This window comes from Astatotilapia calliptera, chromosome 18, assembly GCF_964374335.1.
Source record: "Astatotilapia calliptera chromosome 18, fAstCal68.1, whole genome shotgun sequence".
NCBI classification, from domain to species: domain Eukaryota; kingdom Metazoa; phylum Chordata; class Actinopteri; order Cichliformes; family Cichlidae; genus Astatotilapia; species Astatotilapia calliptera.
In genome coordinates, this window is record NC_137439.1 from 30,493,241 (window position 1) to 30,521,191 (window position 27,951).

General features: G+C 38.1%; 2 protein-coding genes across 3 annotated transcripts; both read right to left on the reverse strand.

The window, feature by feature from the left end:
• Positions 1-167: 167 nt before the first annotated feature.
• On the reverse strand, positions 168-17,962 carry lyn (LYN proto-oncogene, Src family tyrosine kinase). The gene is made up of 13 exons (XM_026150409.2): positions 17,822-17,962; positions 14,102-14,238; positions 13,628-13,670; positions 12,771-12,876; positions 9,354-9,452; positions 9,132-9,235; positions 8,830-8,979; positions 8,014-8,166; positions 4,704-4,886; positions 4,486-4,562; positions 3,976-4,129; positions 2,181-2,312; positions 168-1,336 (listed from the first exon to the last, which is right to left on the reverse strand). Exons 2-13 carry the CDS (start codon positions 14,231-14,233, stop codon positions 1,134-1,136), a joined length of 1,536 nt encoding a protein of 511 aa, XP_026006194.1. The 5' UTR covers positions 14,234-14,238; positions 17,822-17,962; the 3' UTR covers positions 168-1,133.
• A 2,317-nt stretch (positions 17,963-20,279) lies between these two features.
• Positions 20,280-23,574, reverse strand: LOC113011383 (cAMP-dependent protein kinase inhibitor alpha). 2 transcript variants are annotated; one of them, XM_026150911.2, is made up of 3 exons: positions 23,244-23,574; positions 22,636-22,826; positions 20,280-21,319 (listed from the first exon to the last, which is right to left on the reverse strand). In XM_026150911.2, exons 2-3 carry the CDS (start codon positions 22,796-22,798, stop codon positions 21,246-21,248), a joined length of 237 nt encoding a protein of 78 aa, XP_026006696.1. In that variant the 5' UTR covers positions 22,799-22,826; positions 23,244-23,574; the 3' UTR covers positions 20,280-21,245. The 2 variants fall into 2 exon arrangements, with proteins under 2 accessions (XP_026006696.1, XP_026006697.1); XM_026150912.2 differs by lacking the exon at positions 23,244-23,574 and adding an exon at positions 23,034-23,170.
• Positions 23,575-27,951: the final 4,377 nt, after the last annotated feature.

Here is a 27,951-nt window from a genome sequence, read left to right on the forward strand (position 1 = left end):
CTTCTTTTCATCTTTGTGTTACTTAAGGAAAGAAAAAAAAACTTATCGAGGTACAGTACTTACGTTTGACAAGCACATATAGAATTAATTAACTGAATTATAATTGAATATATTAATTATCTCTAATTTTATAAATTCATTAGAGTGTATAAATTTGTCACCAAGGAAACAATGCTACCTGCTGCATTTATTAAAGCTCTTTTCACATTTGTACAAAGGCATTCAATACAGCATAACAATTACTGCACTTTATTTTTTTTAAAAAGAAACATAAATCTCCTTTTAATAACAAAGCATACTTGAAATGATGATGTGATGAAGAAAAAAACAAGCAAGAGCTAGAGCACTTCAATATGAAGTGGGGCATCAACAAGTCTCTGAAACAGTAAGCAACAAAAACAAGAAAACCGTTGTTTTAATTTAGTAAGAGCAGCTTGTGAAGAAGTAAGTTCTCATGCCAAAATAAAAATGCAGAGTAATCATGATCGTCATGTAAATCTTTTTAAAGAGAGTGGTATGGCTGAGTAAAAATGTGTATATTCATTTACCATTTCTTCTTGTAAAGTAATTAAAATGTATGAAAAATCAATGCTCAAAAACTCATAGAAACTCATCCCATCGCTTGTAAACCCAAAATATCACCACTTAAAATTTGCACTGCGTGCAAAGTGTGTTCTTAACCTACATATCATTGCTTCACAAATTCTTTGTATAATGCCTGCTGTTTGTTCAGTAACTCTCACAAACACCCTAATTATTGAAACACTTATTAACAAGACTCCAGTGTCAAAAGTACAAATAATATGATACAATTTTACTTCTGTAAAATTCCTCCAGATCACCGAGGCTTAACTGCACAAAACCTCATATTTACACACCCTGAAAATCTGCAGTAAATTATATTCTGGAACATGCAAACTATATTTTGTCCACTGTGAATATATCACACAGCTTACTGCAGAATGTATCATATATACATGAATATAAACATAGAAAATACAATCACATATCTCCAGTAGGTCCAAACATAAAGCTATTTACAAGCTGCTTGCATTATAAGATAAGATAAGATAAGATAAGATAACCTTTATTAGTTTATTATGTGCCAAAAGTCTCTCCAGTTTTGTTTCCATCTATGGCTGTTGCTGGTACTGTCCCTCTGTGGCGGTATAGAAGTCATCCAGGACACTCTGTAGGTAGTCAAATGTAGGCCTGTCTTCAGGTCTGTTCTTCCAACAGGACATCATGATATCGTACAGCTCAGTGGGACAGTTGTCGGGCCGAGGCATCCTGTAGCCGCGCTGTATTGAGGACATCACCTCTCCTTTAGTCATGCCTGCAGACACCAAATTAGTGTAAATACTGCTGGAAAGGCTTCCAATGAGAACCTTTTTGTACTCGCCGTCACATTCTCAACCCGAAGTAGAACACAAAAGTCACCAGCAGAGGGCAGTCTTTCTCAGCATAACACTTACTGCTCAGTGAGGCTGGGTCATAAAAGTTATGGTTACAGTTAGCTGTGTCAGGGGAGAGGTTTATGAAGTTCAGACCAGTATAATACAATAAAAATATCAACACAAACACTTCACTCAGTCATGTAGAGACCTGAGTCTCGACAAACATATACCAGAGTCTCAATAAACATTGGCTTGTGATGCCTATGTGTTTACAGGGTTCAAAAAAGGGACTAAATTTAAATGATTTCCTGAATACATTTTATAAGTGCACAATGATTTAAATTAGCTTTCTTTTTTTTTTCTGAGTTTGCATTATTTTTAGTTATTTAAAGTGCTTTTTTTTACAAGTAGTATCAGCTTTTAGTTTAGCTTCAGTCATCTGTAATAACCATAAATTAATAAATATTACTTGTAAAACATACCTAATACAAACGGTTCTCCATCTGAACTCTGTATTGTTAGAATTTCCATCATATTATTGAACCCAATATTTTAATTTAATAGGTCAAGGCCGTTTAATCCATGACAATGCATTACATTTTATATAGTCATAATAAAAAGACATGGCAGGACATAATAAAAACTAACCTGGTTATCAGCAGGTCTTAAAGTTAGGTAAATTTAAGTGCAGAAGAACAGCAAAGCATGACACCATGTCATTATTTATTTACCAAAAACTAAAATGCACAAGCAGTTATCAACAGTGCTGCAGTTAATATTTACCTGGGTAAGGGATTTTCCCATAGGTGATAATCTCATAGAGCAGGACTCCGAATGACCACATGTCAGATTTGATGGTGAAGGTGCCATAGTTAATAGCCTCTGGAGCAGTCCACTTGATGGGGAATTTGGCTCCTGTGGAATGCACACACAAACAGACACTGTGAAATTATAATTCTATTATTCCCTCACACAATCCCAAAGATCACCTGTTCTGTTTTTGTAAATGAGGTTTTAGATTCTATCTGTGTAGCTGGATTTATTTCAAAACGTCAATTGCAAATAGTTTCAGCATCCTGGGTCCAGACCAGTGATCACACGGGTTTCATAAGGTTTCATGAGTCACTTGAGAAATAGCATTCAGACACTTCCTCGTGCACTTTACTGCACAGTTACTTTAATTTGAAAAATATGAACTATGAATGATTTTTTTCCCCCCACAATTAAAAAGGCCAAAACAGGTTTTTGAAAAATTCCCACCATATAAGTTAAAAGTTAAGTAATGAAAGCGGTCATCGATGACATGGTGATAGAGTGGTTAGCATTGTTGCCTGATTCTCCTTTCATAAAAAAGAACTCCACGTCCTCAGTGTTTCATTGATTACATTGCACAGACTCTTTTGGTAAATCCTTTCTTCATTATATTAGAAGGGATTCACCCAATACAATGCACACGACAAGCATCTGCCATCTTTCCACAAAAATTCTACTCCATTTCACTCTTGTCTTGGCTATAGTGAAATGGTCACCACCGTGCTAAATGGCAAACTGACATCCAAGTCTCAGGTTTCTGAACTCTGCAGGATGTTTCTTCAGAATGTCTGTTGTTTACCACACTTTTTGTTTTTGCTGCCTAAACACTTCACTCTGTTTCAGCTGACGACAGAATCTTTATCTCATCCTTTTGTAATTCTTGAAATGCACTGTATGAAAAAAGGCAGGGTGTGGGCTGTCTTTAAGTCACTCTGGCTTCTGTCTAGCTGCTCTGCCATACGGTTCCGCTTATCAAAACGATTTCTAAAGCTCAGCTGCAGAAGCAGCCCAGTTCTCGGTCACCTCCCTGACCACGCCTAAGACTGAGACTTTATTTCTGAAGTACACAATTTGAGCATGAACCCTGTTCATTCCAAATGTTTGAAATGTCACAATCACTAAATGGTCAGTGTTTTGGAAATGGTGGTTAACCCCACACATCAGTCTCCTAGCTCGGTTCCGGTCCTCCGCTGTCCTCCAGTTTGTGGCATGTTACAGGTGTGAAATCAAAACCATACTGCGTAGGTATAAACTTTATGAAAAGACAATTCAGTTTTCCAAAATTTGACTGAAAATAGTTCTAAAACTATGTTTAATTTTTGACATTTTATTTATTTATTTTTTCTAATCGAATGATGGGGAAATGTTGGCTGTACCAAAAGGACTCCCTGCTTCATTTTAACCTTGTGAGAGTGTGAAAGGAGGTAGTGTAGTTTGGGGGCATCAGAGGTATTGGTCACTGTGGTGTGATTTCAGTGAGACAAAAGTGGAGCGACTGGTACATGAAACCAAAAGTGTCTGATTCAACATAAATTTTTGCGGGTGCTTCCACTTCTCAAAAGGGGCTTTTTGTTTCACTATGTCACAAGCATCAAGCCAGGGTAGTGTCTCATTTGTGCTGGGAAAGCCCCCTTCCACAGAAAAAGTGGAGACGTGTTCAAATTCTCATACACACGCACACACATACACATAGACACAAACATACACGCACATACACATATATGCGCAAACACACATACCCATACATACACACATACACACTTACCCTCTCTGGCAGAGTACTCGTTATCCTCAATGATTCTCGCCAAGCCAAAATCTGCTATTTTACAAAGCAGGCTCTCAGACACCAGGACATTAGCCGCCCTGAGGTCTCTGTGAATATAATTCTTCTTCTCAATGTAGGCCATGCCCTCTGCTATCTGTAACAGAGCAAGAGGAAGGTGTGTAGTCTTAAGCATAAGAGTGAAAGGGAAAACAATCAAAACCTACATAAAACAGAAGAAATGTGAAAGAAAAATAATCACCCCCGTTACAAGCAATTACAAGCAAATAATAACAATCTGTTATTAGATTATGTGGATGGATGGATGGATGGATGGATGGATGGATGGATGGATGGATGGATGGATGGATGGATGGATGGATGGATGGATGGACACTGCCAGTGTGATGCTGGGACAGAACAACCTCATGTTTGAAAGTGAAAGTATGCAGGGTTCACAGTAGTGAGACAAGTGAGCAGCGAGGTCACAAAGAAGCATATTGGTGTAATCACCTGTGCAGAGAAATCAATGAGCTTGGGCAGCTGCAGTCTGCATCCTGTGTCGCTCTTTAAAAAGTCTAGCAGGCTCCCTAAAGACGAGACAGAACAGAAAACAGCGTCAGTGCTTTGCATGTCTGCATCTATGCCTATACTGGAGTGTCAACTCTGTGATTAGGCCACAAAATTTCATAATAACCAGTTTAGTTTTTCTAAAGACTTTTGGCATTTACCGTTTGCCATGAATTCAGTGATGATGTAGATGGGTTCTGTCTTGGTGACAACAGCGTAGAGCCGCACCAGCCTGTCGTGCTGCAGAGTCTTCATCATGTTGGCTTCATCCAAAAAAGCTTCAACCGTCATGGTTCCCGGCTTCAGCGTCTTCACTGCCACTTTGGTTGTGTTGTTGTAGTATGCTGAGTGGAGAACGTGAAGAGTAAGCATGGGGAAAGAAGAACTTTAAAGCATGATATGCTCTGCTACATGGCTTTGGACTGTTTTCAATGTTTCCCTGTGGAAACAAATACGTTTCCACAAAAATTTTTGAGGAAACTGAAACAACTACACCAAACAAATGCAAATTAAAGGAAAGAACGGGAAGGAAAACACTGTGTTTACTGTTTAACGTTCAGTGACAGGTGAGAAAAATATGCCATGTTGTCAAAAGCTGACCACTGATGCATGACTGGACACATTTGTTTGCATGTTACAGTGTTTGTAAAGGTGGATTTTTGTTTCCATTTTAAGCTGGTTTCAGTTATGATGTAATGCAGCATATCTGTAAATGAATATTCCACAAAACTGCATAAAGGAAACAAGAATCCACGGAACAAATGTTGGAATCTGCTGCTACTCATAACACTCAGTGTCATTACGAAGTCAGGCATGACACCCTTTCCATCCGTTAAACACCCTGTTATTGGTAATTCAGGTAGGTGTGAATATTATCTGTCACCCAGATTGAAAGTTGCATAACTTTTATTCAGATCCTGGCAGGTGCAGTAACATATCTGCATGGAGTCACACAAACCACCTGCAACTCAACACCTCAGACTAAGGAACTGGTTGTGGACTTCGGGAGGTCTAGAGCAGGTCCACTGCCGGTTCAGATAGAGGGGGAGGAGGTGGAGGTGGTCAACAAGTACAAGTACCTCGGGCTGTGGGTGGACAATAAACTGGACTGGTCATGCAACACAGAGCACCTGTATAAAAAAGCCCAAAGCCGACTGTACTTCCTCAGGAGGCTGAGGTCTTTTAACATCTGCAGGAAGCTCCTGAGGATGTTTTACCAGTCGGTGGTTGCTGGAGTACTTTTCTATGCTGTGGTGTGCTGGGGGAGCAGCACAGCAAAGAAGGACTCATCCAGGCTGGAGAAACTGATCAGGAGGGCTAGCTCTGTGGTCGGCATGAAGCTGGACACTCTGGTGACAGTGGCAGAGAAAAGGACATTAAAGAAACTGATGGACATTATGGACAATGCCAGGCATCCTCTGCACACGGCCATAAACAATCAGAAGAGTCTGTTCAGTGACAGGTTGCTTCTCCCAAAGACAAGAACTAACAGACTTAAAAACTCCTTTGTCCCACACGCCATCAAACTGTTTAATTCCTCTCTGGAGGGGAGAGGGAGGGGAAACAGGAGGACAAAGGAGGGAACAACTAAGCTGTAGTGCCTCTTCACCTCACTGTGCAATACCTTTTGTGCAATACTTTTGTAAATAGTCAACGGTGCAATAGACTCAATACTTGAAATGTGGAATTCACTTGTATTTTTATTTTTATTCCTATTTATTCTATTTATCCCCTTCGTATATTTTATTTATATTGTCTCTGTATTTATATATATGTGTGTGTGTGTATAACTCTGTAACTTCTGTCGGTGCTGTGCTTTTTTGGAAATCGAATTTCCCAGAGGAACCCACCCGAGGGATTAATAAAGTTCTATCTTATCTTATCTTATCTCTTATATCTGCTTTAGATAATGCAACTGCTGCGCAAATTCCATTGCATTCATTATTTATTCATGACTTGTTGGAAGAGCTATTCTAAAGATCCTTTGGGCCACCCTTGGGTCAGGTTGTGTTAGCTTTGTTCCCTTCGAGTTATAAGATCCTGACAAAAACCTCATTTTTGTGACTTTGGTTCAAGAACAAAGGAAAAGTTGTTGCCTTACATAATGATATTAATAATATGATTTATGGGTTGATTGAATGTCACATTGTAGCGTGGAAACTGCATACAGTACGTCAGTTTGAATGCAAAGATGTAAGGTGAGTTGTGGCCAGTTTGAACTTTTATTATAACTCCCTCTGTGTATAATTCACAGAGTTTTATTGTTTCAGAGTCAGTTATGGATGTACTGCCAACTGGTAAATTTAGTCAGCGGAGTTTCTGTAATGGTAGCACTTGCTTGTTTGTTTGTTTTTTACATAATTTTGTTGTACATGTACAATGACAATAAAGTGCTATTCTATTCTATTCTATTCTATTCTATTATCCCAGACCTCAGTGCAAACCACAGGGAATACACCTCTATAAATTCATCACGTGTAGCTTTTTGAATCTAATTGTAAAGATGCTGTTAGTGATGTCAGACACAGTTGTCGTCGTTGAAGTTAAAATTATACCTCGAAGTATTGACGTAACTATCACATAATTTCCCACTAACAGAGACGGCACAAATGGCAACACACTTGTTCTCACATACTTCCCCTTATATTTAACGAAGTGAAAAAGCAGTTGTGTAAGTCAGAAGCCACAAAAAACATATAATCTTTGAAAAAAGCACTTAAAAGCCGTAAAACAAAGTCAGCTTCGGTTTGTTCATGAAACTGTGCAATAAAACCTTCTCTGCGGTAGCGCTTTTTACAAATGATACGCATCTATTTGTTTGTGATTATTCCTCTGAAACCTCACACGCAAATCACCCCGCGGACTCAAACATTTCCTCCACAGACGACAGCACTCATCGACACATCAATGAGATGGTCTGAGCAGAGGCAGCCATGCAGGCAGTCGAGGTTTGGGTTTTTTTTTGCAACAGAGCACGGTCCTGTACCTCATGGACAACAAAAGTAGGAAGTCATTTTTGTTTTAATTAGAGGGAAATGGAACTTCCTTGTAACGCTCACTTCCCTGCGTCTGTGTTTACTGTAAATGATAGAAGGGAATTAGAAATCTTGTTCCTTCATAAAGGAGCTCATAAAAAGATATGCTCCCTTGTTACTTATCTGCTGTCTCCCAGTCTTTGATTTTCTCTTGTCAAGTGCCAAATCCATGTTAGCTGCCACTTACAGGCCGGCTGCCTTCTCGGAAATAACGCTGGGAATGTCATAGAATTCATGAGGTAATAATTAAAAGTGATAAAAGGCCACGTGCCCTACCTCTTGTGCTCTTTGTGAAACAATACTCTCGTGTATCTTAAAGGGACCTCGTTGTGGTCTTTATTTGAAGGGCTAGAGTGGTAAAAATCATTGTGCGTTCCCTTTCTTTGGCAATTTCTTCCCTTGTCAACTCTTGGACATAAAAGTCATTTCTACTCACCCATCCAGACTTCTCCAAACTGGCCTGCTCCAAGTTTCTTCACCATCTTAATAGAGTCTTTGGATATCTCCCAGGCATCCTTATCCCAAGGTTTCTGAGCTTTGGGTTTTGCACAAGGACGCTCAAGTTTACGGCACAGGCCATCCGGTTTGTCTGGAAGGCACACACACAGACAGTGCTCAGTCTTCCTAATCAATAACATAGCATGTGTAATCTTTTTGTAATGAGAAGATCAACATTGTTCTCTGATCAGCAAGTGTAGAGCAAAAGCTGGAAACCAACTAGCTTTGCTTTGCACAAACATAGGAAGCAGGTGGAGGGAGCAAAGCTGGCTCTTTTTTGTCACTTGTTTCACATTATTAGGCAAAAAGGAAGCACCCAGAGAAATCATACAGTCATTTACATACAAAGCATAATTCTACATAAGGCCACAGCTTGTATGTTTCTAAAACTTGTTTATGTGGACAAACAGAATATATGAGATTTATTAGAAGAGGTATGAGCACGCTACCCCGTGAAAAGGTTGTTAAGGAAGTTACTGTAAAAGTGGCTACAGTGTTGCTGTTTTTCCTCTACAGTATTCAGTATTTTAATAATAGATTATTTTTTATTTACAGTTTTTTTTTTTACATTTATAGCATTATTAGGTTGCTTAATTTACATTATTATTACTTTATTTTTATTTGCAGTAATAAATAGTCAGTACTGTAAATGGATTTGCAGTAGAAATTAATCTTTTATTTTCCCATATAAAATAATATTTCACAGATACAACGTTTTAGTGTGAAAACAGACTTTTGGCTGCACTGTACTCACTGTGATAGTGTTTAATCATGCTGCTAATATCCCGAAAGGAGATTTTAGGAGAGATGTAGCAGCCGCCATTATCCAGCATCCTGATCTTGTAATGTTTCACTGAGTCTGTTCCCTGGGCGTCCACATCTCTGATGGACAACGAGTAACTCCCTGTGGAAAAATCATGAAGAAAAAAAAAAAGAGTGACTGGTGATTCATGATCATTCAAATCAAGCACACACAATGTCACAACTCCACGTGTCCAAAGTGGAGAATGCTGCTGAATGTATGTCGGTATCTCAGAGCTACCATGGTAGCCATACCTTTTGATGTTTCACTTTCTCTGATTAGATAAGCGCCTGGCTTGTTCGCCGGTGCCAGCAGCTGCCTCTCTGCATCCTTCCTTGTGATGTCCTTGAAAAACCAACTGCACGGAACAAAAAACATAATAAATATTTGGTAACATACATAATGTTGATGCTGAATGCAAAAATGAATAATGTAATCTGAATAACATGAAGTAATATTAGGAAACAAGTACATACTCCTCTGTCTCCATGGTGTCAGCTTGGGCCACATAGTTGGACGGGATGAATCCCTCTTTGTCGTTTACCAGAGACTTCGCTTTCCACCACTCACCATGTCTGTCAGTTCATAAATATACATATACATTTTAGAACAATCATTTGCATTGACAGAGATGTTCTGAAAAGGTCTTGAAAGATGATTTTTTAAAATTAAATTCCATCGTTTAACTTAGTGTAATTCCTATATTCAGAGAAATATTATTTCTGAACTGAAATGCTATTTTGTCTCATGGGCAAGTAATTTAGCCTAAAATACATTCACACATTGCAGAAATCTTTTATAAAACGTATATGATATTTTTATAACAAAAATTTTGCATTAACTGTTTAGTTTACAGTCATTTTCATACATCCTCAGCCTCATTTTCAGAGGCTCAAAAGTTACTGGACATCACAGAGGAAGAAGACATAATATCTGAAATTGATTTACCAAGTTAAACTTTTATATTTTGTCACTGTAATTTCAACTATGAAGCCAAAAGAGATGTCTTTGCAAGTGAAGGAGACCATCATTAGTCTGAAAAAACATAATAAGCCTATCCGAGAGATGGCACAAAACTTTAGCAATGGCTAAATCCTAAATTAAGCGCATGCTGAAAAGATTGTTCCCATGGTTGAGAAAAATAGCTTCACAACCAAGTCAAGAAGAACACGCAGTGAGGATATTTGTATAACTGCCATAGTCTGCAATTGAGAAATGGCTTTCTAAATGAAAATATAGAGGGTTCAGAACACTCAGGGAGTGTCACTGGTGGGATAGATTAAGCTTGCCACAAAAGCTAAACAAAATTTGGACAGATGAAACAAAATATAGAGAAGGAAGGAACCAGGCCATGATTAAAAAGAATAAAGGCAAGGCAAGGCAAGGCAAGTTTATTTGTATAGCACAATTCAACAACAAGGTGATTCAAAGTGCTTTACAGAGACATTAGAAACAAGAACAAATAAAAAGCATGATTTAAAATTGATTAAAACAAGCAAATAAACTAACTAACTAATTAACAAACAAACAAACAAACAAACAAACAAACAAACAACAGTATATAAAATCAAAACAGATAAAATCAGAACAGTAGATAAAATCAGTAGTTAAATGTAAGTTTTGAAATTTAAGCTTAAAGTGTGGATTTGGTGCTTTATTCAAATGCAGCTGAGAACAGGTGAGTCTTCAACCTGGATTTAAATAAACTGAGTGTTTCAGCTGATCTGAGGCTTTCTGGGAGTTTGTTCCAGATATAAGGAGCATAAAAGCTGAATGCAGCTTCTCCGTGTCTGGTTCTGACTCTGGGAACTGATAAAAGACCGGATCCAGATGACCTGAGGGATCTGGATGGTTCATACTGGGTCAGGAGGTCATTGATGTATTTTGGTCCTAAACCATTCAGAGCTTTATAGGCCAGCATCAGAACTTTAAAGTCTATCCTCTGACGGACAGGCAGCCAGTGTAAAGACCTCAGAGCTGGACTGATGTGGTCCACTTTTTTGGTCTTAGTGAGGACTCGAGCAGCAGAGTTCTGAATGAGCTGTAGTTGTCTGACTGATTTTTTAGGTAGACCTGTAAAGATGCTGTTACAGTAATCAAGCCTACTAAAGATGAATGCATGGACTAGTTTTTCCAGGTCCTGTTGAGACATCAGATCTTTTATCCTTGATATATTCTTGAGGTGATAGTAAGTTGACTTTGTTATTGTCTTAATGTGTTTTTCTAAGTTTAGGTCTGCATCCATCACTACACCCAAATTTCTCGCCTGGTTTGTGGTTTTTAGATGTATAGATTGAAGTTCTCTGGTGACCTGTAATCGTTTTTCTTTGGCGCCAAAGACTATTACCTCAGTTTTGTTTTTGTTTAGCTGGAGAAAATTGTGGCACAACCAGTCATTGATTTCCTCAATGCATTTACCAAGAGCCTGTACAGGGCCTCGGTCTCCTGGTGACATTGTGATATATATTTGTGTGTCATCTGCATAGCTGTGATAGTTTATTTTGTTGTTGTTTATAATCTGTGCCAGTGGGAGCATGTAGATGTTAAACAGAAGGGGTCCCAAGATGGAACCTTGGGGAACTCCACATGTGATACTTGTCTGCTCAGATGTGAAGTTACCTATTGATACAAAGTATTTCCTGTTTTCTACGTATGTTTTGAACCAGTTTAGTACAGTTCCTGAAAGACCTGTCCAGTTCTCCAGTCGTTTGAGTAATATGTTGTGGTCAACTGTATCAAATGCTGCACTGAGATCCAGTAAAACTAAGACTGACATTTTTCCACTGTCTGTATTCAGACATATGTCATTAAACACTTTGGTCAGAGCGGTTTCAGTGCTGTGGTTCTGTCTAAAACCTGACTGGAAGGCATCGTAGCAATTATTCTGTTTTAAGAAGTAATTGAGCTGTTGAGAAACTGCTTTTTCAATGATCTTACTTAAAAACGGGAGATTTGAGATCGGCCTGTAGTTGTTCATTTGTGTCTTGTCAAGATTGTCCTTTTTCAGTATAGGTTTGATTACAGCAGTTTTTAGTGATTCTGGAAACACACCTGATAATAAAGAAAAGTTGACGATCTGTAACAGGTCTGACTCTAAAGTCTTTGAGACCTTTTTGAAAAAACTTGTTGGCAGGACATCTAAACAGCAGGAGGAGGAGTTCAGTTGACCTAAGATGTCCTCCAGGTCTTTGCTGTTAATAGGTTGAAACTGTTTCATGGTGTTTAAACAGTTTTTTGGTGGACACAGTACATATCCTGGATCTGCTGTTGATGTACCAATTGCTTGTCTAATTTTTTGGATTTTTTCAGTGAAGAATTTGGCAAAGTCATTGCAGGCCATGGTCGAATGAAGTTCAGCTGCCACTGACACAGGGGGGTTTGTTAGCCTGTCAACTGTAGAAATTTGGGGATTTTTTGCTTTGAATTTTTTGAGTTGGGAAGTGAAGAGAGAAGCCATCTGACTGACTGGGGGAGAGGACAGGGAGACAGGGGGCCTGAAAGCTGAAGGCTTTTAAATATTCTAAGAACCACAATAAAGTGCTTTACTGGGATGATGTGGTACGACGAGGTCTTTAACATAAGACAGGACCTGATCGTCCAGCACTTTCAATGTGAGGAGAAGAATTTTAGATCGGCATTAAACAGAGAGCCAATGAAGAGAAGCCAATATGGGAGAAATACGCTCTCACTTTCTAGCCCCTGATTAAAAATTCAGACTACAAAGAATTTTTATTCAAATAGTAAAAAATAATCTTTATATGTAAAAGGGTGTCAGTTTGTCTATCTAAAACTGGGGGGCTATATATAACAGTGGAAGTGATTCTTGCCATTTGTAGAAATGATGACACATTTTCTGAGAATGAATCAGTGTACCATAAATACCAGACACTCACTCTTCTAGAATTTTCATCTTTTCTCCCTTCTTGAATCCTAAGTCATCGGGATGTACAGCTTCATATGGGAAAAGGGCAACCACTATTTTACCCACCCCCTTTTGTTCTGAAATAGGAAAGAGAAAATTGTCATCATTTAACACATGCAAATAGGCTCATAGATCAATACAAAGGTTGTTCTATTTTTAAACTATGTAAAGACACGGGGGACAACATGTACAGAAACGTCAGACAGAAGCAATTATAGGGCATGCACCTAGCTTATCAGTTTACTCAACCTACTTATAAGTAGCTGTAGTCTCAATCAGTAATGACTAATGATAATTTTATGTTTAAATTGCAACTTCGTTGGATGTACTTAGACGCCTTTGTGTACATTGCTAAGATAAAAGAGTTTTAATATAATGCGGAAAATTACATGGTCAAATGTAGTGACTAGCCTTCCTATAAGGATCTCTTTTCTAAATAAAAACTATCATAACTAAGATTACTTTCTATTTTAACCTATACTCATATATTTGACTGGTTTATTTATTCTAAAGTTTAGCTTTAGAATAATTTTCTTAGTGAATTTGCTAAATTAGTAAATAAACCTTGAATCAGTCAAAATTTGCCGGTGAAATCTCAAAATGAGTCAAAGTTAAAAAACTAACAAAAGAAGATGAAGATTTTGTCTTTCATGACTATGAGGACTTCTGGGGCCTAACTGTTTCACTATACATACTTTGAGGTGAGTGAATTCCCTATTACCTTAGAAGCTACCACATACAGGTGTTACCAGAAGTACGGTATAGTAGTACGAAACAATGAACAGACAGCAGATAAATAAACAAAAAACAAGGAAGAAAGGGTCGTACCCTCCATTTTTTGGAACACCTGACCCGGTAACAGTGAGTTATTCTGCAAAAGGAAACAATATTAAAGTTACACAGTGTCATTCTATCATCATTACTTCCATTATTTTAAGGCAGACATTATTTACATAGAGATTTTTGCACAGACTTTTGTCATTTCCTTGTAATAGATGTCATCTTTTGCAAATGGGAAATTCTATTAGGCAGGAAACATTGAGCAACTTTTTTCAAAAACAAAAAGAAAGGTCATATCTTTGATGCAATATGTAAAGAAAACTGAATCATTCTGTTCTTCATACAATACAATAATGACGAAAAAACCAAATGACGATTATAAGTCAATTTTTGATTGAATGAAAACAATAGCATGCTTTCCATTTATGATTTGACTTTTTGTTATCTAACGATTTTGTTGCTGTTAACACTCAACCACACTTGAGATTTGAGTGTAAGGTCCACCCAAGTCTTACTACTTACCGTGTTGACTTTTGGATTAAAGGTGGGGTCTCTAACATAGCGTGACTGTTCAGGATGGACAGCATGTTGGCCCATTTTTTGGTCCACACCTCCGCTCAGACCTTGATTTAGCGTGGATTTCATGCAGCCCATTCTGTCTGCACGAGGAAGTGAGAAAAAGAAAGATTGAAAAAAGCTGTTACAAATATACCATTTACACCTGCTGAAAAAACACAATGCGTATAAAGTGTGGCAGCAGACACCTGTGACTCTTCAGTTCTTACATGTGAAAATAAAGATCCAAACTGGTGTCATGTTTCCAGTGTTACTTATAAGTTCAACATAAAGGGGAAGATAACAAGAAGTGAGAATAATAAGTTGTTTCACAAAAACAAACTGCTGCACATGTGCAAATGTAACTGTAATAACTCCACGGCAGACCTGTCCTCGGTTCCATGCTTTTCAGCATCTTTATTATCACCGTTGCTGTCCTTGCACGTGGCTGCAGCTTTGCAGTTCGCAGTCAAACACACTAACACCAACCACATCAGGACCTATAAGTGAATGTGGCGTGATTGCTCATGCTGTCCAGCTGCCTCCCTCGCAGCCGCACCACACCACTGACTGTACTGACTTTTATACTGCACTCTGATTTACATCTTATGGGAATGTCACAGGAAAGGTGCAGCACCACTTAGCACCAGATATATAAAAATAATGATGTCGACCTCTAACTGGATTGTTAACATAATAGGGGTGCAAAGGCATTGCTGAGTAATACTCTTTCAATCATACATCAAAAGGTGTAAACAAAAAACCCAACTTTTATCATATTTATATGGGGAAGTATGTCCAGTACGATGGGTGTTTTTTTCCACCATTTTGCTCAAAACACAGACTGTTCTGTCTACAATGCGTTTTAATTTCTTGCTCTGTTTTTAGGGATGTTTCAGTGACCAAGTAAGCTGCTGCTGTCTTTGCCACTTTCAGGAAAAGAGCTTTCAGTAAAAACGAGAAGCAGAACAGGGAGGATTTGATGATGCAGTGTAGCCAAAATAGACTTGAATGAGACATTCTGCTACTTCTGCCTCTATATCCATAGCATTAGCGTCTTACAAGACCTGATGAGGTTTTACATGCACAGGTTGTGGACTGAGCACACGCTTTGTATCATTTATATCAGACCTGGGTGGGTTTAAAATACATATAAGTCCAAAATGCATATCTTCATTTGTGAGCTTTGAATGCCACCTTCAAGCTTCTGGCAGAGCCATTATTCACCATTAAAGCTTATGCTAAGCTAGACTAATGACTTGCTGGATTCAGCTATATATTTAACAAGATTACAACTGGTAACAGTCTTTTAATCTAACTTTCAGCAACACCATGGTAACCAATGTTTCCAGTAGTCTAAATGTCATTAGCCATGGCACTTCTTACACAAACTCTAATATTTCAGGTGAAAAATTCTACGTTTGTTGAGTTGAGTAACTTTGAGTTACTGCTGTAACTCAACGAAAATTCAATAAAAATGTGAATGTCTCAAAGTAGTTCTTTAGAAAAAAATATGTCACAATGTCACTGCTGCTTCCCTGTATTCTGACATGGCTGCAATTTATCCAATGGTGGTTTCTGTTCAGGGAAATCAAACATGTATTGCTGCAGTTTGCTGCATTGTTTTTTCTTCTTTTGACTTTTGTGTGGGTAGCTAACCAGCATGAAGCCCACCGCCACCAATGTGCACTTGCTTTCTACATGCGCACATACTGACCACATGCCCACAAAGATGACAAAGTCGCAAAGAAAAAACAACATCTTTTTAACTGGTGATGTTGGTTTTTATGAGAGAGAGGTGTTATAAGTTTTAAAATGTATAAAAGTCAAAAACATTAAAAGTATGTATCTCCTATATTGTAGTTTTAAGGACAAACAAAGTGATATTTGTACCTTGAGTTTAACAATTAAAATATTTTACAAAGGTAATGTGTGAACATAAAAAGGATTTTTATATATGAGTAACTGTCTAAATTAAAACTAAACTTCCTATGAGCGTGAGAAACACCACCTTTAAAACCATTTATACTTAGATTGTCAAGCAATATGGCTTAAAAGCACAAACATATAAAGCACTAAAATTAAACCAGGTCAAATCAACTTTGAGTGCTTCCCTACAGGGAAAAAAAGGGGAAAAAAAGAACAAAACATGTTGCTGTAGAGCAGAAGTGCACGTTGGTTTTTAACATCTGTTATTCAAAGTACAACGGAAAAATAAATAAATAAAAAGCTTCTGTCCTTCTCCAGGAAACTAAAGTGCACAGCTGAACTGCAGAGAAAAGGGGAACATGTTCAACTAGTCCTGTAGGTCAGCAAATAGCCTTTTAAAATTTTTAAAAAGCTAGAACAGAAGTTCTAAGGAGATGAGATATTCTTTGATGAATTGTGTTAGGGAAGTCAGAAAATAAAACAGGACAAAACAAGAAAGAAAACCCCCACAAAAAATGAATTAGCGTGGGTTGTTTTGGTTTTTTTTTTGTTTGTTTTTTGTTTTTTTAGTGCTAGCTAACATGCTCTTCATACTGGCGCTAACATGTTGATTTTGCTAATGCTAATGTACGTATGCTAATTGGAGAAAGCACTGCTTAGGCTGGCAGAAATATTATTAGGTTATTATATTGAGGCATATTAGGTTTTCGACCAAGCCAAACAGCTTAAATGAAATTTTGACTTGATAACATTATTATCAGTAATAGTAAGGTAGTACATTTTAGGGAAGAAAATATGACAAATCCCAACAATAGGGTTCATCTGGAAATATTTGATCTGATACCAAAGTTTTTCTTTACCAACACCAAAACCTTGCATTCTGCATGCTAAAAGCATTTACTTCTGTTGCTTCTAGGCTGCCGGTGATAGCAAAGCACAGCTATCCTACCATATAACGTTAAAAATAGTTAATATCTTATATTCATGTGGAAAGACTGAGTGCTGAATAAAGTTGCTGGACCTAGCTGGCCTGAATTGAGTTGTTTGAGTAGGGGGGGGGACGACACACCATTAACCTAATGCAAATACAAAGCAAGCACACCTGAAAACCAGCCTACAACACATTTGTGAACTGAGATGGCAGGGAGTAAATGTAAAGAAAATGGTAAAACCATATTTTTCTTGGTAGAAAAAGGTCAGTGAATGCATTAGCCAGCGGTTTGGCAGGTTTGCACAGGCTTGTTTTGCACTTTGTTGGTTCAGTGCCTCTGTTATATTTTTAACTTGTCAGCAAACAGCCGGAAACTAGGGGTCTGAAAGGCTTAAGGGCACACACATGATATATTGGACTATGACACACACACACACAGACACACACTTCCTCCTTTTGCAATAGACTGAGGAAAAGTCTGGATACGTCAATAAATGCAGTGAATTTTAATGTTTAATCCGTCGCTATACCATACATGAAACCATAGGAATAAAACTTTTATAATAGAAAATAAAGCACTGATTTTAAACATGTTGCACTGTAGAGAATTTTCCTTAAACTAATTATACTTAATGTGAGTTATGATTGTGCTTAATGAATAAAGCGTCCACAAAAACACAGAACAAAAAAAAATCAATTAATAAAACTTCTTACATTTACTTTTTTCCTACTAATAAAAAAAAGTTACATACACTTTTACCTCTCCTAATGCGTCTGTGTAAACCAAGCATGCGTCTGCCTAATGTCACTTGGACATTACAGCTTACCTGTCTCAGTCTGTATCCTTGGTTAAGAAAACGGTTAATCCAAAATGTAGAGCCGTTTCACTCCTCAGCTACGTCCTCTCTGTGCTTGACATGGAAGTGGGTGACACATGCAGTGCGTTGGTGTTGAGGTGGTTTGACAAGTGGGTCAGCTGGCCGACCTGGACTGTTATACCAATGAGTGAATGAGGAACTGGTTGGGGATTTTTCTTTCTTAGTGAAACTTCCTGGTACAATTGTCTAATGATTATTTGCATAATCAGCACTGCACACACACACACACACACACACACACACACACACACACACACACACACACACACACAGAGTGAAAGAGACTGAAAGACACAGCAGACAGATGGCCTTTCAGCGCTACACGTATGGAAATACTATACGTTTAACCTGAAGTGGGGGAGAATTTTCCAGTGTGTCATAGAATCCCTTTAATTTAATCTAATCCTCTTAAAAAATATTTTTAAAAATTCCTCTCATGTCCTTTTTAGAAAAAACAATAATTAAATAAGTCATTCTATACACATATATATATATATACATTAGTTGTTCACAGTTGAAGTCTAATGCACGTTTCATAAATTCTCCCACAGTGCTACCTGCTGGTCAAACCGCAGGCGTACAGCAGCACAGAAGACTTGCATTTTCCCTCTTGTCCAGTTTATTTCACTTTGTTTGACACAGAGAGTAGAAAATACGGTTATGCACATTCAGACAAACATCTACAAATTTCACAGAATCATGCACCTGCCAAAATCCAACATGCTGAACAGCTGCATTTACACAGTCTAATTTGAAACCAGAGTGAGCCCCGAAACAGTTACATGGCAGTTTACAATCTAAACACCTGATTGAGTGAGGATTACAAAATAAACATTTATAGCTACATTATCTTCAGTATGATTGACTTACTGTCAAGCTGGAGGATTACAGGAAGGTTATAGTTCGCAAAAATGGTGAAGAAAATGACAACACAGAGTTTTGTGCATGCGTGGTGGTCTGTACAGATGATAACATCAGCTAGCTATTACACACAGTAGCAGGAACATAGCTCAGGCTCAGTGTCAGAAAACAAACAAACAAACAATGTTATAAATCCTGGAAGCTCCGCGGTGTATTGCATATCTACATTTAAGGAACAGTTTGACATTTTGGGCAATGCACTTTCTTAGTGAACTGATGACAGATGACAAGATCAATCTCTTAACAATGTAGCTGGAGCCTGCAGATAATTAGCTTAGCTGTCAAGTATAAAGAGTGTTTATTATGCTAATTTGCAGCTCACTGGTACACTAGAGTAGTGTTGCAAGATTTATGATTTTTAGAATCCTTAATTATCTCATAGAGTTGGTTACGCACTCCCTGGAGGTCACGTCACCTCTCATCCCCCTGCACGCTAAAAAGTGAAGGTAATGTGGGGCCAGTGTATTATAATGTGAAGCCAACAGCTCTGATCCAAGCAACATTATGTGACAAAACAGCTCATCAATGCCATATATGATATTACATTATACTATTTTAACATGATTCAAATGCAACAGGTTTTTATCAGTGACCTGTGTGCATATCTGACAGTTAGCAAAATGTAAGATTTGGGTGAATTTTTTTTATGCTAATCTTTTAATTGTAACCTGTAAGGACGTTTCTGTTATCTAATTCATTTGTTTACTTCATATTAGTCAATATGTCCATCTGCAGGCCACCTCAGCGCTAACCATAGACCAGACAACATCACCCATATGTGTCTGAATTCCTACTTTAAGCATTTCTGTCATCACTGTCTTGGTCTTTTGAAACTGGAGGTTAAGAGAGAGGATTGGATGTCAGTGTGAAAGCAAACACTCAGTGGTTAACGAGTTATTAGTCAATGAGTAGATCCTAATAATCCTTCCGAGACTTAAAATGACCATAATTTGCAAAACTGACTCAGTGTTTTATCTGGTATGACCTGATATGAGGGGCTGAGCCCATAAACACAGCAGGAAAGTTTTTAGAGGCCATGTCTGGGGGTCATTTTCCACTAAAGACCTCAATAGGACTAGAAATCATCTTGGAACAGGGGTATGTCATAACTTCGTGTCGGTGTTGTTCCTGCATCATCTGGGATCAACATTGCAACTGACCAGTCATGTTCTTGTGATGTCATAGCTTTACAATGTCAAGAAAAAAACAACTTTTGGATCAAATGGTAAAAATTTCAAGTGCTTTACTTATTATTTAATACCATATATTAAATAATATATATATAATATATTAAATAATTATAATAATAACTGTATTATCAAGTTAGGTTTGCTGTTAGCCAAATGACTCGTGGTTTACTAGTGACAGTTTTTAACAGCATTCACTAGCTTCTTAGCAAGTGCTAACTGAATGCTCAGTTGCTATGTTAATTCTGGACCAACAATATTATTATGATGTACATAAAACACAGCACAGAGACATCAGATTGAGATCTTGCAACCACATCTATTGCCCCCTGGTGGCTATTAAGACAAACTCTAGCTACATGCATTATATAGCACATAGACATTTTATCATTTCATTAGCAAGAAAGTGAAGAAATGCATTTACAAAAATGTCAAACAATTCCTCAAAGGTCGTGATAATGAAATTGTTAAAAAAAAAACAAAAAACCCTTTTGTAAGTATAAACATTTTTTTTTAAACATGTATATCATCAATCTTTAATCACTGAGCGACTGACATTTAAACTGACTGAAAGTGCAATATTAAGTAATATTGGTGTCAACAGACCACAAGGCTACTGCTCTGTTGCATCCTGCTGCTTTCTACAGTACAGAACAGTGAACACACTCTTCAGCATATAAACAAGAAGTCAAACCGCAGCATTGTCCTCTCAGGTTTACTTCAGCCCAATCCATTTTCCTCTGCAATATTATCAACTTAGCGTTAGCATAAAGCCATTAACTGGCAGTACAATCTATCAGCACCACTACTTCTACAGACATGCTACTCCCACTGTGAGCCATTACTTCAGCACATTACTTCAGCACATGGTCTTACAAATTGCTTCAACTACTATAAAACTCACAAAGGAGCCACGTCTATTTTCTTCCTGTATTTCAGTCCCCCAACCTATATTGTTTAGTAACTAAGACTGAAAATAAAATTAGCTTTACAAGAGCTACAAATTGGCCTCTCTGCTTACCCCCGATTCTGAAAAGCACCCTGCAATCAATCTGTTATTCTAGTGCACAGCAGAGCCACACTGGGTGTTCACATTACAGCACTTCTCGAGTTGAATTTGGAAGACTGTGCCCTGCTTGAAGGCATATCAGCAGTGACGGTACTACCCTCCAGCCACCAGCCCACTTTGGACAAACAGGTTCATCATGGTGGGAGCCTCACTCCATCCTGCAAATCTCTGTCTGCGGGCTGGAGTGTGCTGCAGGTTAGCTGTTCCTCTGCTCCGCCTCCCTCTGAGCCGAAGAGGAGGAGCTCTGGCTGTCCTCAGTGTCGTCTCCATCTACAAAAAAAAGAAAAAAAAAAAGAAAGCAGGTTAGAACACCACATTAAAAACTTTCTGGATGCTATCAGCTGTGTAATTATTGCTTTAAAAAAAAAAAGAAAAAAAAAAAGAGTAAAATACACCATAACATCCACTGTTTGCAATAACTTATCTCTTCTGCTAGATGTGTTCTTCAACTGGAACAACCACTTCATTTGTCCTCGCCCTCTTTATATAACCAAAAGATAATTACTTCTCCTGGTGGTAGGAAGTATAGCAGGGCTCATTTCTACCTTTGTTTGGGTTAGTTAAAGTACAAAAATAATGATTTTAAAGTTTTTAGTGTAGGTCGGTGCAAGGAGCACCCTCCAGAGCTGAAAAATGAAGCCAACAAGGGAGTGGCAAAAACTGCAGTTCCTCCAGGTGGCACTAGATGAGGTTGACTCTAAAAGTGAGTACACTCAAAGATGGCTTTGATCTCCATGTGTAGTTTTCCCATATTTTATAACTCATCCACCTGCATAACTGAGGCAGCTGCAGCTGATCGCTGCCTGCTAGGACACGTCCACTGCTCTGAGTCCTTAGACTGGACCTCCTCACTGTGTGTGTTGTTGTATCCTTTTGGAGCATTTATCTGATCACTATTATGGTTTGCTATTTGGTACAGACCACCTCAGAAGTTTGGCTCTCATTTTCACAGTGAAGACTAAGCATTACCTTTTCAGATCCTCTGGACTTCCTCGGGATGGTGCATGGCTTTAGATGTGTTAAGGCAGCATTACTTTTCAGCTTTCCGTTGAAATTGAAAGGTGTTAAATTTGTTATAGTTTGTATAAGTTCTTAAGATGTTCTGTAACTTCTATTTTCCTTACTTTTTTTAACCATGTCCTCATATGTATGTTCTCCTTGTATATATAGATATATGCCTATTTATCTATTGCCTATTTAAAAACTTTTTTGGATACAGAGACTAAAGTGAACCAGAGTCAAATTCCTTGTTTATGTGCACAAACTAGGCCAAATAAAAATTATTCTGATAACCATCTTAAACTCCTGCGTAGATGGTAGATGGCTTCTCCTCCCTGAACCTGATTCTGCCAGGTCTCTTCCTGTTTAAAAGAACTTCTTTCTTCTCACTGTCGCCAAGTGTTTGCTCACAGAGGATTGTTTGATTACAGTAGTAGTACAGTAGCATCTTTACCTTGTTGTAAATTGGCCCTATATAAATAAAACAGAGTGGAATTTATATACAGGATTTTGTGCGACCAGACAGTTAAATTCTGATTCCGATCCCAGGGGTGGTACACCCCAAACAAATCAGTGTAGCGTATTACCTCCTCCTCCTGCGTTGATGTGCAGCTGGGACAGAGACAGGGTGAGGGGCATCTCTCTTCCCTCAGGGTCGGTGGGACTCTGCAGGATGTCATGCAGGGCGTTCCTCCGGCCCGTCCTGCCAGAAGCGATGAAGTCTGCGTATGTGGCCTCAACATCAGACATCGCTCACGCATTGTTCACACAGCAACACCTACAAGAAGAGCAGCTGTACATTTACTCTCAGTGGTTCACCTACACACACCACAGTGTGTACTTTTGCAACTCATTGTGTAATGCAGGGTTGCTTGAAAGGTCTTGTGATATTATGATAGTGCTACTTTACAAACGACACGAAAAGAGGCAATAAGGATACCATGTGTTGTTTTAATAAGTCAATTCAACCATTAAATATCTGTACCTGCGCAGGGAGGCACGTGTGTCAGTGTTCTCTGTCTTAAGCCTGAACAATCTTGTGTCATTCATTTGCACAGCTATTCGGTCCTTTGGTAATCCGGCCATAAAGCAGGCCTTCAAGTCCTCAAGTCAAGAACCAGGTGAAGTCCGTCTACCACAAAAACACGTGACAGGATTTCGTTCCGTTTAAGTCCGGTTCTCAGTATTTCCTTACCTTCAGTGATGACGTATCTGTTGGAAGAACTCGGCGCTACATTGTGTAGGGAGGGAGGGACTTCACTCAAAGCAGCACAACGGGCCCGACATCATATCAAACGACCAAACAGAACAAACAACACAAAACCAAAGGAATAAACTACAAGTATATGTGGCCAAAAAACCACCGAAGCCAAGCAACGAGACTTCGGTACCAACACAGTGAGATTACGCTACATAGCGCGATGTGCCCGGGCTTGAAATCACCGAATATCAATCACACCAGCAGGACGGTTTGAAAAGTCCTTAATCTATTCTCCATGGCCGCCGCATCTTCCTCCTTCGCGACCAATGAGCAGACGGCAATCCGTATCTGATCGCTCATTGGACAGCGGGCACAAAAGGATGAGAGGAGAGAGCTCTGAGCAGCACCGATGCTTATGATGTGTTTCACGTCACCTCGTAAAAATGACAACCAAAACACTAAACTCAAATATATCCATTATTTAACATAGAAAATAAATACACTATAATGTAGGTTCATTCGAAATTTATTCAGTGTTAGTTCTTTATAAATTTTTTTATTGTTATTTAAATTATTATTTTATTTTTTATTCTTAATAAAAAAAAAAGAAGAATAACATTTATGAAATGACTTTTGTTTATCATGCAACATTGAATGCCTCAAGCTTTTTGTTGTGAAAGGCTTTTACATATCCGAGATAAAAATGACAATATTTTCTGAGACTTTATGGACAAAAAAAAAAGAAGATTAATTGATTCATGGAAATAATTAATTATTTATTGAAAAAAAAAGTTAGCTGCAGTCCAATTTTTTGTTTTTTATTAAGGTAAATGGCCTATATTATTTATCAAATATTTCCAGACATAAAGCACTCTTTTTTTTCATTTTAAACAGTGAAGACTAGAAAGAAAATATACTGAAAATATACACTCACTTGCCACTTTATTAGTTACACCTGTCCAACTTCTTGTTAATGTAAATATCTATCGCATGTAGACATGTGAACGTGGACAAGAAAACCTGCTGAATTTCAATCTGAGCATCAAAATGGGGAAGAAAGCTGATTTAAATGACACGTGTTGTGGGTTTAATCTAGTTTGCAATCCCTGTCCTCAAAACACATACAGACAAAACTAAATAAGATCTACAATCTGCAAAATAAATACTGCATAGGGCAGCACAGGGGACAAACAGTATAGTGAAGTAGCATAAAACAAGATACAGAGATTATTCATGACTGCATGACAGATTCCTCTTTCAAGAAGTTTAATTTTAAAAAAGGATCCCAGTCAGGGTCCTGTATCAGGCCAGTTCCCTAAATAGAAAATGCTATCTGTCCAAATGAGGATTTGTATAATGCAATCTTGCAGTTTCCATTAGGTGCTCCATTCGTTACTGAATCCAAAGCTTTTAAGGGGAACCACAAGATCACTGAGCGCCTTAGGGGCCAGATTATGTAAGACTTTAGAAATTAGTTTAAGATTTTAGGATCATGTAGTGTAATAAAATGATCAAAACTGATGTTTTTTGTTGTTTTTTTAAAAAAAAAATATATATATATTTTTTAAATGATAGATACATATTTTACCTGTGAAACATGTTCCCTGGATTTCTTGTCACTGACTCATTAGTTAGTCTTAATGCCGTGTGAGTCATAGAACTTTAGGAAAACACATTTAGAGAAATAAGATGCAACAAATGGTATGGCAACAGCACCGCCTACAACTGCAAAGCTCTCCAGCGAGTAGTGCGGTGCTCTGAACGGATAATTGGAGGTGAGCTTCCCTCCCTCCAAGACATCTACAGGAAGCGGTGCCTGAGGAAAGCGGGGAGGATCATCAAGGACTCCAGTCACCCCAGCCATAAACTGTTCAGACTACTTCCATCAGGAAGGAGGTTCTGCAGCATCCGGTCCCGAACCAGCAGACTGAGAGACAGCTTCTTCCACCAGGCCATCAGACTGCTGAACACTTCATAGACACCTCAGCTTCACTACTGGAACTTTAATATTATGCACTCCAGACTGTACAGTAATGCCACTGTTTTGCACATGTCTCACTCTGTATATTTTATTTTATTTATTTTATATATTTTATTTATTGTTTACTCTATTTAATTTGTAAAATATGTGTACACACACACACACACACACACACACACACACACACACACACACGTAGAAAAATATTTGGTATACACATCCAGAAATGCATATACTATTATATATTGTACATATATTTATTAGTTTCAGATGTAGCCATTCTTGTATTTTGCTTGTTTACATTATTGTATTTTGCACAACTCTGTTGCTTGTGAAGCTCGCACACAAGAATTTCACTCACATGTGCTGTACCAATGTACCTGCACATGTGATGTGACAATAAAGGTGATTTGATTTGATTTTGAAGATGCTTCAGTGCAGGCTATATTTCTCCATTTTTAAATGAATCATTTCAAAAGGAGGTTTGCTAGTGTGCGACTACTGATGCATGTGCACTGGGCAGGTGCTGCCACACTAAGATGAAAAACAAGTCCATATGAAATCCAAACAATGGAGTTTCAGTAGATCTCAGTGCAGAGAACATGATGGGAAGCAAGCTTAATGTCATTAGATGTAACTTTACTTTTGTAATTCCTGTTGAAAGGTGCTCTTTAAACATGACAAGGCCAGGAGATAATCGTTGGAAATGCTTGGTTCAAACCACAGGATGGCGCTGTTGTCAGAGAGAATAAGAAGCGATGCCTTACAATCAGCCAAATGTGCATCAGGTATTCCTTTGATACTGTGTCAGTGGGGAGTAAAGAGTCCTTCATTATGAAACAGATAAAGAATTCTTAAAATTCTATAGTAATTTCAGCAGTGAGTAACAGGCTGTGTGGAAATACAGACCATATAGCATACAACATGTAACCAGTGACGTGGAGCATTCATTGCCTTTGGGGGAGCAAATACATTTAATGCCACATCAGCTTTTATCTATAATTTGGCAATAAATAAATACAAATTAAAAATCATACAAATGCATCAGGTGCGATGTTTGTTCTGGCACTCAGACACCAATGTCAGTAGTCCTCTTTTTCTTCTGTGTGATGGCAAAGAGAGGCTCAGCTCACTTATTCACTGACAGTCTGCACTGCTGCGCTTTACCTTTCTTCAGGGGCTTCCAGCTCAAGGAACAATTCTCAGAGGAGCATGTTAAAAATTCTCTCTGTTAATGTGTAGTGCCAAGCTGAACTCATACCACATCAACTACAAGGGTTTTCATGTGGACTCTTAATGTTGGACCTACAGGGAATTTCAAATAGACACGGCAAATGCACATTTTGTATATACAGTGAAAAGCGACTGCACATAATAAAAAACAATTACAAGTTACATTCCTGAGTATGTTTACAAATTCTCAAAAGAAAGGGGAGGTTTAAAAATCTCAAGCATTATGTGACTTTATTTGAAAGAATGGTACAGCTGTTTGCCTAGCAAAGGTTTTACTGAAGGGTGTGAACATAAGCACCATGTAAGAATGTAGGGCTCTCTTCTCTGGTCTAGCACCTTTAACAATCCCTCATCTGAACTAAGCAACTGTATTGTATGTTTGACTAGATTTGGATGAGATGTGACAGTGTCCTCCTCCTAAAAGAGTCTTGTGGCACGGCTTTAATAATCTTAAGAATACTTAAAGTACATCGCTACATATCTGTGGGAAAGTATTTGTCACCTTCTTGATTTCTTAGTTTCTTGCATATTTTTCACACATGTATGTTTCAGATCATCAAACAAAGTTTAATATTAGACCAATATAAACTGAGTAAATACAAAAGTTTTTAAATTAATATTTCTATTACTACGGGGAAGAAAGCCAAACCTACCTTAGCCTATGTGAAAAAGTATCACTAAACCCACCCTCAGTCTTTCATGTCACTGTGGAGGAATTTTGGCCCACCACACTGGAGTGTTTTCAAGAATGAACGACCTGTCCTCCTAAGACCCGAACTCTTCCATGGCATGCATTTTTAATTTCCCTTTGATATTTGGGCATATTGGGACCCGATGATTGTAAAAACAAAGAATTTCCAGATTTTTTTACCTGATTTTTTTTCTGACAAAAATTAGATCCACATATGAGGATATTTATTTAAAATTTCGATAGAAAAGTGGCAGTATAATGTCCTCGTAAGTGGATATCAGGCCCTTGTAAAATTGAGTATTTTGGTCTAGACATCCGAAAATGTGATGTCCACATATGTGGACACCAGGTCCTAGGAGGTTAAAGTCATGTCAAAGCATCTCAACTGGACTTAAGTCTGGACTTTGACTAGGCCGTTCCAAAACCTTTTTGTTTTTTCAAGCCATTCCATGGACTTTTGGGTGTGTTTCAGATCATTGTCCTGCTACATAATCCATGTGTGCTTGAGCTTCAGGGCATGAACTGATGACCAGACATTCTCCTTCAGAGTTTTCTGGTAGACAGCAAAATTCATGTTTCCATCAGTTACAGAGAGTCGCCCAGGCCCTGAAACAACAAAGCAGCCCCAGACCGTCACACGGCCACCACTGTGTTTTACTGCTGGTATGATGTTCTTTTTATGGAATTCTGTGTTAGTTTTATACCACATGTAACAAAACCCATCTAAAGGTTCATTACATCTCTGTGGTAGTTGATTTTTGTTGTAAGTAATCTGCATGGATACTGCTCTACTACTA

Excerpts from the sequence above, each read along its gene's own strand:
- lyn (XM_026150409.2), bottom strand. The coding sequence starts at position 14,233 with ATGGGCTGCATGAAATCCACGCTAAATCAAGGTCTGAGCGGAGGTGTG. Across the intron at positions 4,887-8,013 it reads GTTTGGAGAAGTCTGGATGG|CATACTACAACAACACAACC; the intron begins GTGAGTAGAAAT and ends TTCTCCACTCAG. Across the intron at positions 4,563-4,703 it reads CACTGAATTCATGGCAAACG|GGAGCCTGCTAGACTTTTTA; the intron begins GTAAATGCCAAA and ends TCTCGTCTTTAG.
- LOC113011383 (XM_026150911.2), bottom strand. The coding sequence starts at position 22,798 with ATGTCTGATGTTGAGGCCACATACGCAGACTTCATCGCTTCTGGCAGG. Across the intron at positions 21,320-22,635 it reads CATCAACGCAGGAGGAGGAG|ATGGAGACGACACTGAGGAC; the intron begins GTAATACGCTAC and ends TTTTTTTTGTAG.